At 44.1% G+C, this 12,854-nt stretch overlaps 1 protein-coding gene across 1 annotated transcript in view; it reads right to left on the reverse strand.

The window, feature by feature from the left end:
• USP14 (ubiquitin specific peptidase 14) overlaps positions 1 to 12,854 on the reverse strand; it is an 81,508-nt gene that overhangs the window by 59,104 nt on the left and 9,550 nt on the right. Inside the window, exons 2-3 of the mRNA XM_073631443.1 lie at positions 2,574 to 2,719; positions 2,053 to 2,085 (exon numbers count right to left, since the gene is read on the reverse strand). Coding sequence (XP_073487544.1) covers positions 2,053 to 2,085; positions 2,574 to 2,719 — 179 coding nt within the window. The remainder of the gene's footprint in view (positions 1 to 2,052; positions 2,086 to 2,573; positions 2,720 to 12,854) is intronic.

The raw sequence follows: 12,854 nt of genomic DNA on the forward strand, positions 1-12,854 counted from the left end.
ACACTCACTACTTTATATTGAAGCAAAGTGTCATTTCTTCAGTGTTGATGAAAAGGTATAATTAAATATTTACAAAAATGTGAGACACTGTGTGTGTAATATATATATATATATATATATATATATATATATATATATATATATATATATATATATATACATATACATATACATATACATACACACACACACACACACATATACATATATACATGCACACACTTTTTTTTTTTTTTTTTTTTTTTTTTTTTAGGAGAGACCCTAGAGAATAAAATGGAGATCATTGCACTACACAGCGATCTTACAAATGCAATTTTTTTGGAAAAAATACACTTTCAATTAAAAAAAAAAAAAAAAAAAAAAAAAAGAAAAAAAAAAAAACTGTAAAGTTAACCCAATTTTTTTTTTTTTTCTATAAATGTGAAAGACAATGTTACGCTAGGTAATTGATACACAACAAGTCATGCTTTAAAATTGCGCATGCAGAGAAGGTCTTGGGCTAGGTAATTGATACACAACATGTCATGCTTTAAAATTGCGCATGCAGAGAAGGTCTTGGGCTAGGTAATTGATACACAACATGTCATGCTTTAAAATTGCGCATGCAGAGAAGTTCTTGGGCTAGGTAATTGATACACAACATGTCATGCTTTAAAATTGCGCATGCAGAGAAGGTCTTGGGCTAGAATTATTGCTCCAACGATCGCAGCGATACCTCACATGTGTGGCTTGAACATGGTTTACATATGTGAGCGTGACTTGCATATGCGTTCGATTCTGCACGCGGGCTTGGAGGGACGAGGTGCTTAAAAAAAAAACAAAAGGGAAGATCACTTGATAATTTTTGTTCCTATTACAAGGAATGTACACATCCCTTGTAATAAGAATAAGCAGGAAAGGGCCTCTTTAATATGAGATCTGGGGTCAAAAAGACCTCAGATCTCACATTTACACTTAAAGCGGATGTAAACCCTCACATACTGTATACCCAGGGAAGTAAACAGCCTCAGGTGATACACAGGTATGAAACAAAATCTCCCTATATAATTTTTACATGTATATCTGCGGTCTTCAGCTTTATATACGGTTTAGAAAGTGCAAATTGTGTTAGGAGATTTTCTCTTCCTGGTTAGCACTGCATAGAAGCCTGGGCATACAGCCAAGAAAGCCGATTGGAGGAAAGGCACACACCCCCTCTCCACATAGGTAGACTTTCAGCTCTGTTTGTTGAATAGTTCAGGGCTCTGCTAATTTATAGCAGCCTCCACAACACAAAACTCAGGCTGCTTTTATCATATGTGATGGAGAACTTGTCAGGCTGATAACAGAAGAACGGAGCGGGAGACAGCTATGGGACATAGTGCTTTAAAGAGAGATAACACAAAACTCTGCAAATATGTGCCCAGCTCAAATTTCATGAATCGGGTTTACATCCACTTTAAAAAGCAATAAAAAGGCCCTTTAAGGCCGGAGGGCAGAAGTGACGTTTGACATTGCAGCGGCCCTCCAAGGGCATTGAGTCGAGTGGGGGCTATCTCGACTTCCTGCCTACCAGGCATTCGGATCAGATAGTTTCCACCACTACGACGGCTACGGTAAGCAGCGGAAATGACCAGGAAGCTGCAGAAGGGTAGGGGGCACCTCTCAGCCACCCAGAAAAGTGATCCTGTGGCAAATGCGCTGCTGGGACCACTTTTATGCTAAAGTGGACCGGCTACCATTTAAAAAAAAATATACCGCCCACCGTGTATATACGTTGCTGCTTTACAGATAGCTGCCATAACCCTGGTATTTAACGTTAAAATTGGCCACCTATATATGCAGTAGGCGGTCCGTAAGTGGTTTTGACCAAAATCTTCCTTTCTTGTTATTTGTTAGGAATCATGTTTGAACCTAGACCATGACACCTGTTTACACTTGTCAAATGATTTTGACAGTTATACAGAAATCCGATTATAGTCAGTACAGACCTTGGCACCAGATGTGTGCCTGCTGATGGTTTATGCTGAGCATAGGATATTACTGAACAGAATAAAAGGATTAAGTACTTACATTTTTTATTTTAAGGTTCCCCCAGTCATCGTCCTATAGAACAAAAAAAAAAAAAAAAAAAATTAAAAAAATTACACATTTCATAATTAATCACCCGCCAGGTCAGTAATGGGTACCATACGTTTTCACGTTCAGAACGTTGAAACCTACACATGATCCTCGTAAACCTTACCCCCACACCCCCTAAACTTCTTAATACATTTGACAGCAAGCAGACTTGGGAAATACTGCCCACTCAGGCTCCAGATATTTAATTGTGGGAGAAAGTAGGCTTCCCCCCCCCATAAAAAACTACCCCATAAAGATTTAAAAGGAAACTAAGTGCTGGAATAAGAAGGGCAGGGGCAGAGTTTGCACTTTTTAAAGCTGAAATCCAACCAAAAGAAACAGACTGACTGTGAAAGATGTGCCCTGCTCTTTTCTGCAGAAATGAACTGGGTGCCCAGCAATCTCTGCAGACCCCAGAAGTGACTGGCAACTGTACCAGTTACAAAGCATGATTAATACAAAATTAAACTTACTTTTAAAGTTCCTCCTTTAACCATGACTTTTTGCCTGTCCGGCTGCACACCAGTCAAGGCAAACAGTTGGGCCTTAAAAACCATTGGTGGCTCATCGGTGTTCAACTCCACATTATCAAACTTCTCCTTTCCCCACTTCACGTTCACTAGGAGAAAAAGAAAAATCACTTCTATTAGGTTTATATAAAATCAGTAAATAAACATACAAGGTTGATGACAAGAAGGATTATCAAATGAAATTAATCTCAAGCACTAATGACTGAGAAGGTCCCATATTGGTTATAAATGTGTTTTAGGCCGCATTTGACACATAAAAATCCATGTAGTGGTCTAGCAAAAATATGAATTTGAAAAATGCTGGGATCCCCATGACATTGTGCAAATTCCATGTTGGATCCTCAACACCTCCGTCACAGCAAAAAAACAAAACTTGTCCAAATAAGTCTCCACCGAGATGTACATGGACAATAACATGGTCCCTCCTTTGATACTTCAAGTGGTTCTAAAGGCGGATGTTTTTTTTTTTTTTTTATCTTAATGCATTCTATGCATTATGTAAAAAAAAAAAAAACCCTTTGTGTGGCAGCCCCCCTAATACTTACTGGAGCCCCATCTCGATCCAGTGAAGTTGCACGCGAGACTCGGCTGTCCAGGACTCTCCATCCAGATTGGCCGAGACACAGCAGCAGGCGCCATTGGCTCCTGCTGCGGTCAAAGTCAGTGAGCCAAAGAGGAGAGAAGGGGCGGGGCCGCTGCTCTGTGTGTCCATTCAGATGCCCCCATAGCAAGCTGCTTGCTGTGGGGGCAAGAGGAAGGGACTAGGAGTGCCGGCGAGGGACCCGAGAAGAGGAAGATTTTGGCTGCTCTGTGAAAAACCACTGCACAGAGCAGGTAAGTATAACATGTTTTTTTTTTGTTTTTTTGTTTTAACACTAAACACACAAGACTTTAGTATCAATTTAAGGCTGGGTGCACACTTGTGCGAATTGGATGCGGTTTCTCTGCATCCAATTTGCATGACAGGAGAGTGTGCATGGCTCACAATGGAGCTGGTTCACACAGCTCTGGGGCGGCTGCAGTCCGCATTTGGAAAGGGTCCTGTGCATCTTTGGTTCCAATTCAGGCAAAAAAAGTACTAGTTACTTACCGGTAACTGTCTTTCTGGGAAATCTTCCAGGACGGCACACCTGAGAGATGAGAGGCTCCTCCCCACAGGAAACACAATCAATCAACAGCTGTTTTAAGTCCACACCCTTCCCCCTGATCCTCAGTTTGTAGAGAAGTAACTCCTGAACCTGGTTCACAAGGGAAATCATTCCTCATAGGCACTCACCTTCTAGTGTTCTAAAATTTTCCCTCCTCCAACGGGTGGGAAGTAGGCCTGCCGTCCTGGAAGATTTCCCAGAAAGACAGTTACCGGTAAGTAACTAGTACTTTTCTCAAGTCATCTTCCAGGACGGCACACCTGAGAGAATAATCAAGTACCTCAGGCCTACCTTAGGGTGGGACCACTGCAAGACTCTTGGCGAACCTCGGTTCTGCAGTAAGCTTTACCTTTACTCCATATGCTTGATGAAGGTATCTTAGCTGGATCATGCGGCTGATCTGCCGGTCTACTCCACCGGTGTCCCTGCCTTCTCTGTTGTTTCGGATGCAGGATCTAGGTGGAGTGGGCTCTTAAAGATGGAATCAGAAAACATGTTAAACTTGTAGGTTATCAATGTTGCCTGTCACACATCTACCAACAATGGCCTATTCTGCCTATAGGTGCTGTTTAGAACCACTAAAAAGATTAATCGGAGACCTGTGTTGTAAGACAAGGACACTACATCGATCCATAAGGGGGCCTGTCTTAACACAACCCTGTCCAGGGAAATAAAACTGCCAAAAAAGGGGGGCCCCTGACAGACAACCCCTTTTTGTTCATTTTTAGCTTTACGTCAAAGACTGAAGGGAAACCTACTTAAAGGGGTTGTAAAGGTAAAAATTTTTTCACCTTAATGCATTCTATGCATTAAGGTGAAAAAACTTTTGACAGTACCCGCCGCCCCCAGGCCCCCCGTTTTACTTACCTGACGCCTCGAATCTTCGCTGCTCGTGCTCGTCATCTTCATTGCAGCTCAGCCTGGTCGCTGATTGGCTGCAGTGGATGGATTGAAAGCAGCGCAGCCATTGGCTCGCGCTGCTGTCAATCACATCCGATGACGCGGCGCGCCGGGGGGCGGGGCCGAGTGATACAGCGAGCGGCTATAGCCGCCGGCTGTAACACGGGAGCGTGCCCGCAAGCACTCACCACCGTGCGAGGGAGCTCGCATGAAGGTGGTATATGCTTGCGGGGAGGAGCTGAAACAGCCGCCGAGGGACCCCAGAAGACCAGGTTCGGGGCCACTCTGTGCAGAACGAGCTGCACAGTGAAGGTAAGTATAACATGTTTGTTATTTGGAAAAAAAAAAAAATAACTTTACAACCCCTTTAAGGGAAATAGATTAACAAAAACTTAATCCCTGGGTTTAAGGCATGCCCAATCTATAGTTTTACTTACGCCTGAGAGCCTACTCAGGAGATTAACATCTATAGCAGGAGAAGAACACTCATATTGCTACATCTAGTCTTGCTAGAAGGGCAAAATGAAGGCCATGCACCGAGCTGTAACCTATTTAGTCGGGTATACATGTTTATACTTCATCTTCAGGCCATAAAACTCCTCTGAACCGAACTTCCTAAGTTCTTATTAAACGGGGCGATTCATTATCGCCTTCCTCCAGTGACCCATAACTCTACTGGGCTTCAACCCTAGGAAATGGCTCTGGCATCCCTGAAAGTAAGGGGTCGAGGCTTTCTGACATGTGACATCTGCACCAGAACTCCTGGCCCTTTCACGGAAGAGAAGGCTGAAATACAAAAAGGTGATACATGTATTATTAATATCACAAATAAAAAAAATCATAGATTGTGGACATAGCACAATAGATTTAGACAGAAAGGACACAAGCATAGACATCAATGTTGTGTATCTGAGTGTGACTAGCTAAACCAAAATATCAAATATGGGAAGAGACCCAAATCTGAACCTCACAGTCTGGTTTTCTGATGTGCGGCCAATATGTAAGCATTAAGACACAAACACACCTTAAATGCTGCACATTTCTGAAGTGCAGCTAGCTAGGTCATAACTGGTAAATACAGAAAGGACGGGAACCCCCTTTTACAGTGGCATTTTACTGATGTACAGCAAAACAAGGCTATAAAGAGAAGACAGAAAGACCCAAACTTCTATGTTGCGTATTTATGACGAACCACCAAGTACAGTTATAAGACAATCCTTCCTGTTATGCAGTTCTGTAGTGCAGTTACATAGAACCAACAGAGAAAGAACACAAGCAACCTACAGCATTGTGTTTTTCTGAAGTGCCATAAGGTAAGGCAATATGAAACAGAAAGCACCAACAAGCTTCAATGTTGAGTACTTCTGCTGTGCAGCAACATAAAAACAAACAACAGACAGCCTTTACAGCTGCGATCTTTCTGGTCTACTGCAAAATAAGGCAATAACTCCACAATGAGTATTCCTGCAGCATTGCAAAACCTGAACCAGAAGGGACAGATAAGCTTAGGGTTCCCACACCCGTGCGACCCAACCTGCCACTTGGGACTGCAAGACGCATGAGAAGTCATACTATGGCTTCCAAAGGGTATCATTCGTGACTGTGCGACTCCAGGTCGCAGCGTATCCAGCAGTCCCTGCTTACGGAACCACAGACCTCAAGATTACACAGGTCGCAGGAAAAGCAGTTTTCAGGTCGAACAAACAAGGGGTCCCCATGCTGTGGCTCCCTGGAGGAGTGCAGCCAACAACCCCCTACTGTGTATACCTAAGAAACAGCAAGGAAGATCAATGAGAAACACCACTTACTGCTGTGCCTTTCTGATATACGGACGATAAGTCAGTAAATATAGGACATACAGGACACAAACAATGTTCAATCTTTGTGTATGTCTGATGTGTAGCATATACCAATACTGAGCAGAGATGTCATTACCCTCAATGTGTCTCCCTGCTGAGCAGCAAAAACAAATCAGAAAAAGACAAACAACCTTCACTGTTGTGTCCTTTCTGATATGCAGCCAATAAGGCAGTAAACCTTCAATTTTGTATGTGTCTGATGTGCAACAACAATCTTGAATAGAGATAGCACATCCATATTCAAGCGATTTGGCATGTGACTCAACATGTCAAATCGCATGCCTAAAATTGGCAGCCATTGCCATTAATAGCGCTGTCTGAATCAGCACGTCACTTTGTGGTGCTGCACCGATTACCAATGGCAGTATGTGTACTACCCATGGCACAGGTTCAATTTGTATTTTCCAACAAAATCAGGACCATCCATCTTCACTGCTACCTTTCTGATAAGCAACCAATGAGGCAGTAATACAGGACCCACAGACAAACTTCTATCGTGTATATCTCTAATGTGCAACAATCTAACAATTCTGAATAGAGATAGCACATCCATATTGAAGCGATTTGGCATGCAACTCACATGTCAAATCGCATGCCTAAAATCGGCAGCTATTGCCGTTAATAGCACTGTCTGAATCAGCACGACGCCACCTTGTGGTGCTGTACCGATTACCAAAGGCAGTATATGTACTACCCCTGCCATCAATCTTTCCTGCTGCCTTTCTGATAAGCAACCAATAAGGCAGTAATACAGGACACAAAAACCCCACAAAACAGACCCCAAACTTGTGTAGGTCTGATGTGCAGCAATATAACAATTATGAGCAGAAATGTCATCACCAGACTCAATGATGTGCGTTTCTGGCGTGCGGCACAAAACCAGAAAGTACAGACCACCTTCCCTGTTGTATTTTCTGATCTGTAGCCAAACAAAGCAGTACCTTTAGGATATAAAGGACACCCAACAAGCTTCAGCAGAGAGGTCACAAATCTCAATGTGTACTTTAGTTGTGCCACCAAACACAAACCTTCACTACTGAGGTCTACTGGTGAGCAGCCAAGAAGGAGTCATGGTGTATCCCTTTATGAAATAACCAAACAGGAGCAAATTATTTCATAGGCATAGCCTGGGCTGTAGATACTAATCCTTCACCACCAGTGAAGGAACCAATCCTAAAATGGTTGGACACCTTACTATAGTAGCTGTTGTCCTACCTTACCTCCGTAGATTGAGCAAACGCTAGCCAGCTCATACACGGGTGGGGCTGATCAGTAAGTCTCAATGAGCCCAGCCCTAGAGACCAATATAAGACCTCTAAAAAGGGTGGTTACCAATTTAGCCTGGAGGTAAATAGCCACCTGCAGCCCTTAAAGAAGCAATCATATAGCCATCTAGCTCTTGCATATGTTTGCACAGAAAATCCTTAATCAAAGGATATAGGAAAAACGATTTATGGTAAATCGCTTTTAGATCTGTCACTGAGTGGACTGTAGCCCAAACCAACAAAAAGGTTTTTCTTACCCCCTGCATTAAAATATAACCACAATGTAAGAGTGGAGTGGGAGGTTGGAGCTTATGAAAAGTTACCCATAGCAAGCAACCCCCAAAAGGAGGATCTGTCACAAGGGAACCCCTACTGTGCCACACAGAAGCTTGGTCCCTGCCACATTGTTGAAAGTTAGGTCAGCTTTTAAGCATCTTGGAGCAACTTTAAGCAGATTCCTGGCAGCTGGGCTAATAGGGCCAGATAACCTAGTGCACCTGCTGAGCAAGGGAGCTTACTCCTGAATCCTTCAACCATTGCACCATTAATAACTTGTTCAGTGGTATACCTGGCCAGTAAGGAACTCTTTGTTCTACCAGGTCACCCTCTTTGCTGTATTCACCCCTACTAATGTACCACAACTGGGTATGTAGGGAGAGGCTGGCAACCTACTGTTGTGATAACCACAGTGTCTCTGCTATAAGAGGAAGCTGTGGCTGGCGGTTTTCAGCAGTAGCTTCTGGGCTATTTTGTTATGCAGACCCCAGGTCCTGCACTGCACCACTCAGTAAATACAGGTGGAAGGGGAAAAAATGCCTTACCTACCTCTTTCCCATCTGAGGTGGTTTAGGCACACTCGCTCCTCTGCACCACTTGTCCACCATACAGCATCTCTGATGTAGGAGGGAGCTGTGGCTGGTGTATTTTTTTTTTAAATCAGATCTTTTTTTTATTAAAAATAAGATTCCATTGAATACAGTAAATCAAATTGTTACATTTCAGCACATAGTTTAAATTCAATGTCATAGTACATGGGAACAACCAATATTAATGTTACAAGACCAAATACATCATGACATTCCACATAAGGCACTTATCAATCGTTATCTCTGAGTTAGATACATTTGTGCGATGCATTTGTTATAATTATGATTTTTGCAGATCATTATTTATTCTATATAACTTCTATTAGTCATTTTCCAATTACTTTTTGTTTTGTTCCCTTTCCTTCTTTTACTTTCCGCTGGACCCAACGGGGTCAACAATACCTATTATTAGATTAGGCAAACTATGTACATATTGGCCTCTGCATTACCCATCTGCCACCCTACATTTGTTTCAGTTACAGACATCACATATACAATATAAGATTTTCCATCTCTAGATCAATATCATTGTATCCTGTTTCATATTATTATCTATGTTGGTGTTCCTACTGTATGGACTCTGCCACCCAAAATTCTATTATGGACCAAGCTCAATGGTGCTAGTCCAGGTGTGTCTAGCCAGGGATCCCATATATTTTCAAATTTGTTTGGACAGCCTCTATGCTTATATGTGAGTTGTTCTCTGATTAGAGCATCATTTACTGCCACAGTCCATTCCGTTACAGTAGGGCTCATTGTGGATAGCCATTTTCTGGCAATAAGCTTCCTAGCTATGAATAGTGTCCTCAAAATGGCAGTGTACGTATGAGGAGTGTACTGTTCTTCATCTAACCATCCTAGTAAACAAAGTTTAGGGTCATTTATAAGTTTGATATTCCATATACTGTTAATAGTGTTTATCACTGAGGCCCAATACCTCTGTAACTTCGGACATTTCCACAGCATATGAATAAGTGTACCGTTGTCAATAAGACAGCGAGGACATAGTGGATCATCTCTCCTGTGCCATTTATGTAGTTTTTCAGGTGTGTGATATGTACGGTGAATAATAAATAATTGAGTGAGCTTTTGAGAGGGGCACAGGGACACTTTAAGTACATTCTCTAGAATGTTACTCCATTCCTCATCTGAGATTTCCCCTATATCCTCTCTCCAGCCCCCTCTACAGCCCAAAGTCAGTGCCCTAGATACATGGTCAATAAGGGAACCATATATAGCGGAGATTTGTCCCTTCCGGGATGATGACGTAACTAGTTGTGTAAGCACCCCAGTTTTAACCAGTTCCCATTTGGATGTTTTGCTTTGTGCTGTTATGGCATGTCTAAGTTGTAAATACTGATAAAATGAGGTGTTTGGCAAATTAAATTCTGAGCGTATTGATTGGAAATCTCGTAAAACCCCCCTATAATACAATTGTGGAATGTATTGAACTCCCTTTTTCCCCCAGTTAGAGAAATTCTCCAACTTGCCAAGTTCCGGGTAATTACGATTATTCCATATTCGTGACCAGTTTGTATATCCGTCATATTGGAGATGTTGCTTTGTTTTGTTCCAAACTTTGTCAATGAGCATTAGCGTGGGGAGCTGTATCATCGCTCCCAATTCACCTGCCTCAATGCACTCCACAAGACCATCACAAGATAGTTGTGTACTCACAATGTTCCGAATAGGATCAGAAGACTCAGGGTGGAGCCAGCCCGTTAAATGTTGCAATTGAGCCGCTATAAAATAATAAAATGGGTTTGGGACCGCCAATCGTGGCTGGTGTATTTAGCAAAAGCTTCTGGGCTATTTGAATCCAGACCCCAGGGGAGATTATCTCAAATGCCCAGAAACCATCTGGCTGGGATTGGGGATTTTTGACTCACCGTTGTCGTCTTCCCCTTTTTCCACAGCCACCGGGCTTGCTTTTCCATCCTTATGGTCCACACGCAAGGAGGATAGCCGCCAAAGTGCCCCCCCCTCCAACTACTGTCCCTTTAGGGAGCTGCAAGGTTAGGCTGTGTCCTGCACTGTCCAGTCAGTATATACACATGGGGGGGGGGGGGCAATGCCGTACGTTCCTCATTCCCATGAGGTGGTTTAGGCAGACATTCACCATAGTAAACTGGTGCCTCCTCGAAAGGAGGATGTGGGCGCCTGCTCCTGCTGACTCTCAGCCTTCCCTTCTGGGTAAGAACGCGGGTCGTTCAGGCGGTGCCCTCTCCAGCAGCCCACGCCAGCTACCAGGGACCCAGGAGTCAGGGGATACGATCCCCCTGGAAAGAACCGACGGCCAGCACCCCCGTCTGAAAGGACTTCCGGACAGGTAAGGGGGGGAGACAGGATAAAGGCCCCTGAAGTTCTGGGGACACCACTGTACCCAGGGGCCTTCAGCTCTCAGGGGGGCTCTTCCAGTTTCTGCTGCCCCCCCTGAGGAAAGGATAGGGGAACCCCCCGGGAAGAATAAATATATCCCGCCAGACCCAGAGGCTTCCCAGGCATTTGGTCCGGCTCCCAGGGGGAGACCACCAGCCCCAGGCTTCGGTCATTTGGAAAAAAACAAACAGTTTCGCCGTGTAGGGAGAAACACAATCAAAAACTGAGGATCAGGGGGAAGGGTGTGGACTTAAAACAGCTGTTGATTGATTGTGTTTCCTGTGGGGAGGAGCCTCTCATCTCTCAGGTGTGCCGTCCTGGAAGATGACTTGAGAAAAATTCAGACCCGATTTGCACCTAAATCGGTGAACAAGGACGCACCAGATCCCCTGCTGTGAGCTGTGGCCGCAGCATGTGTGAACCCAACCTTAATAAAACTATAGACACATCGATAAGCAAAGATCACAATGTTAAGAAGTCATTTACTATACTCAATATACCATCTACAATGCAAAAATATACAGTGCATCCGGAAAGTATTCACAGTGCTTAACTTTTTCCACATTCTGTTATGTTACAGCCCTATTCCAAAATAGATTTAATTCATTATTTTTCTCAAAATTGTTCTAACAATACCCCATAATGACAACGTGAAAGAAGTTTGTTTCAAATCTTTGCAAAAGTATTAAAAATAATGAAAAAAAAAAAAATTATCACATGTATATAATAAGTATTCACACCCCAAAGCACCTTGTCCCCATGTTGATGAGGACAAAAGCCTCTTCCCGACAACCCTGGCCATTAGTTGTCGGGGTCTGCGGGCAGGGGGCTTATTGGAATCCGGGAGCCCCCTTTAATAAGGGGGGGCCACCCTATGTGGATGAGTATGGGGTACATCGTAACCCTACCCATTCACCTAGGAAAAAAAAGTGTCACCACAAAAAAACAAAACAAACACACTAGACGGGTTTTTAAAGTAATTTATTAGGCAGCTCCGGGGGTCTTCTTCCGACTTCGGGGGCCTCTTCCTTCGGCATTACAGTGGGAGAGGGGGTCGTGTCAACATCGGGGGAAGAAGATGGTGGAGAAGACCGGGCCAACCCTAGCAAAAGAGCAGAAGATAACGGAGGAGCCTGGCAGAAGGCACCGGAGAGCGGGAGGAGAACCGGAGAGCGCGTAGAAGAAGGAAGAGACCGCAGAGAAGAAGGAAAAGACCACCAAAGTCGGAAGGAGACCACCGGAGCTGCCTAATAAATTACTTTAAAAACCTGTCTAGTGTGTTTTTTTTTTTTAATTGACACTTTTTCCTAGGTGAATGGGTAGGGGTACGATGTACCCCATACTCATTCACATAGGGTGGGGGGCCGGGATCTGGGGGCCCCCTTATTAAAGGGGGCTCCCGGATTCCGATAAGCCCCCCCGCCTGCAGACCCCGACAACCATTGGCCAGGGTTGTCGGGAAGAGGGCCTTGTCCTCAACATGGGGACAAGGTGCTTTGGGGTGGGGGGGGCCGCTGCCCCAAAGCACCCACCCCCCATGTGAGGGCATGCGACCTGGTACGGTTCAGGGGGGGGGGGGGGGGGCGCTCGTTCATCCCCACCCCTTTTCCTGACCGGCCGGGCTGCGTGCTCGGATAAGGGTCTGCTATGAATTTGGGGGTGACCCCCACGCCAAATTTTTCGGCGTAGGGGGTTTCCCTTAAAATCCATACCAGACCCAAGGGCCTGGTATGCTCTTGGAGGAGGAACCCACGCCTTTTTTTATTTAAAATTTGGCTCGGAGTTCCCCCTTAAGATCAACTGAGCA

Source organism: Aquarana catesbeiana, linkage group LG05 (assembly GCF_042186555.1).
Source record: "Aquarana catesbeiana isolate 2022-GZ linkage group LG05, ASM4218655v1, whole genome shotgun sequence".
Taxonomy (NCBI): domain Eukaryota; kingdom Metazoa; phylum Chordata; class Amphibia; order Anura; family Ranidae; genus Aquarana; species Aquarana catesbeiana.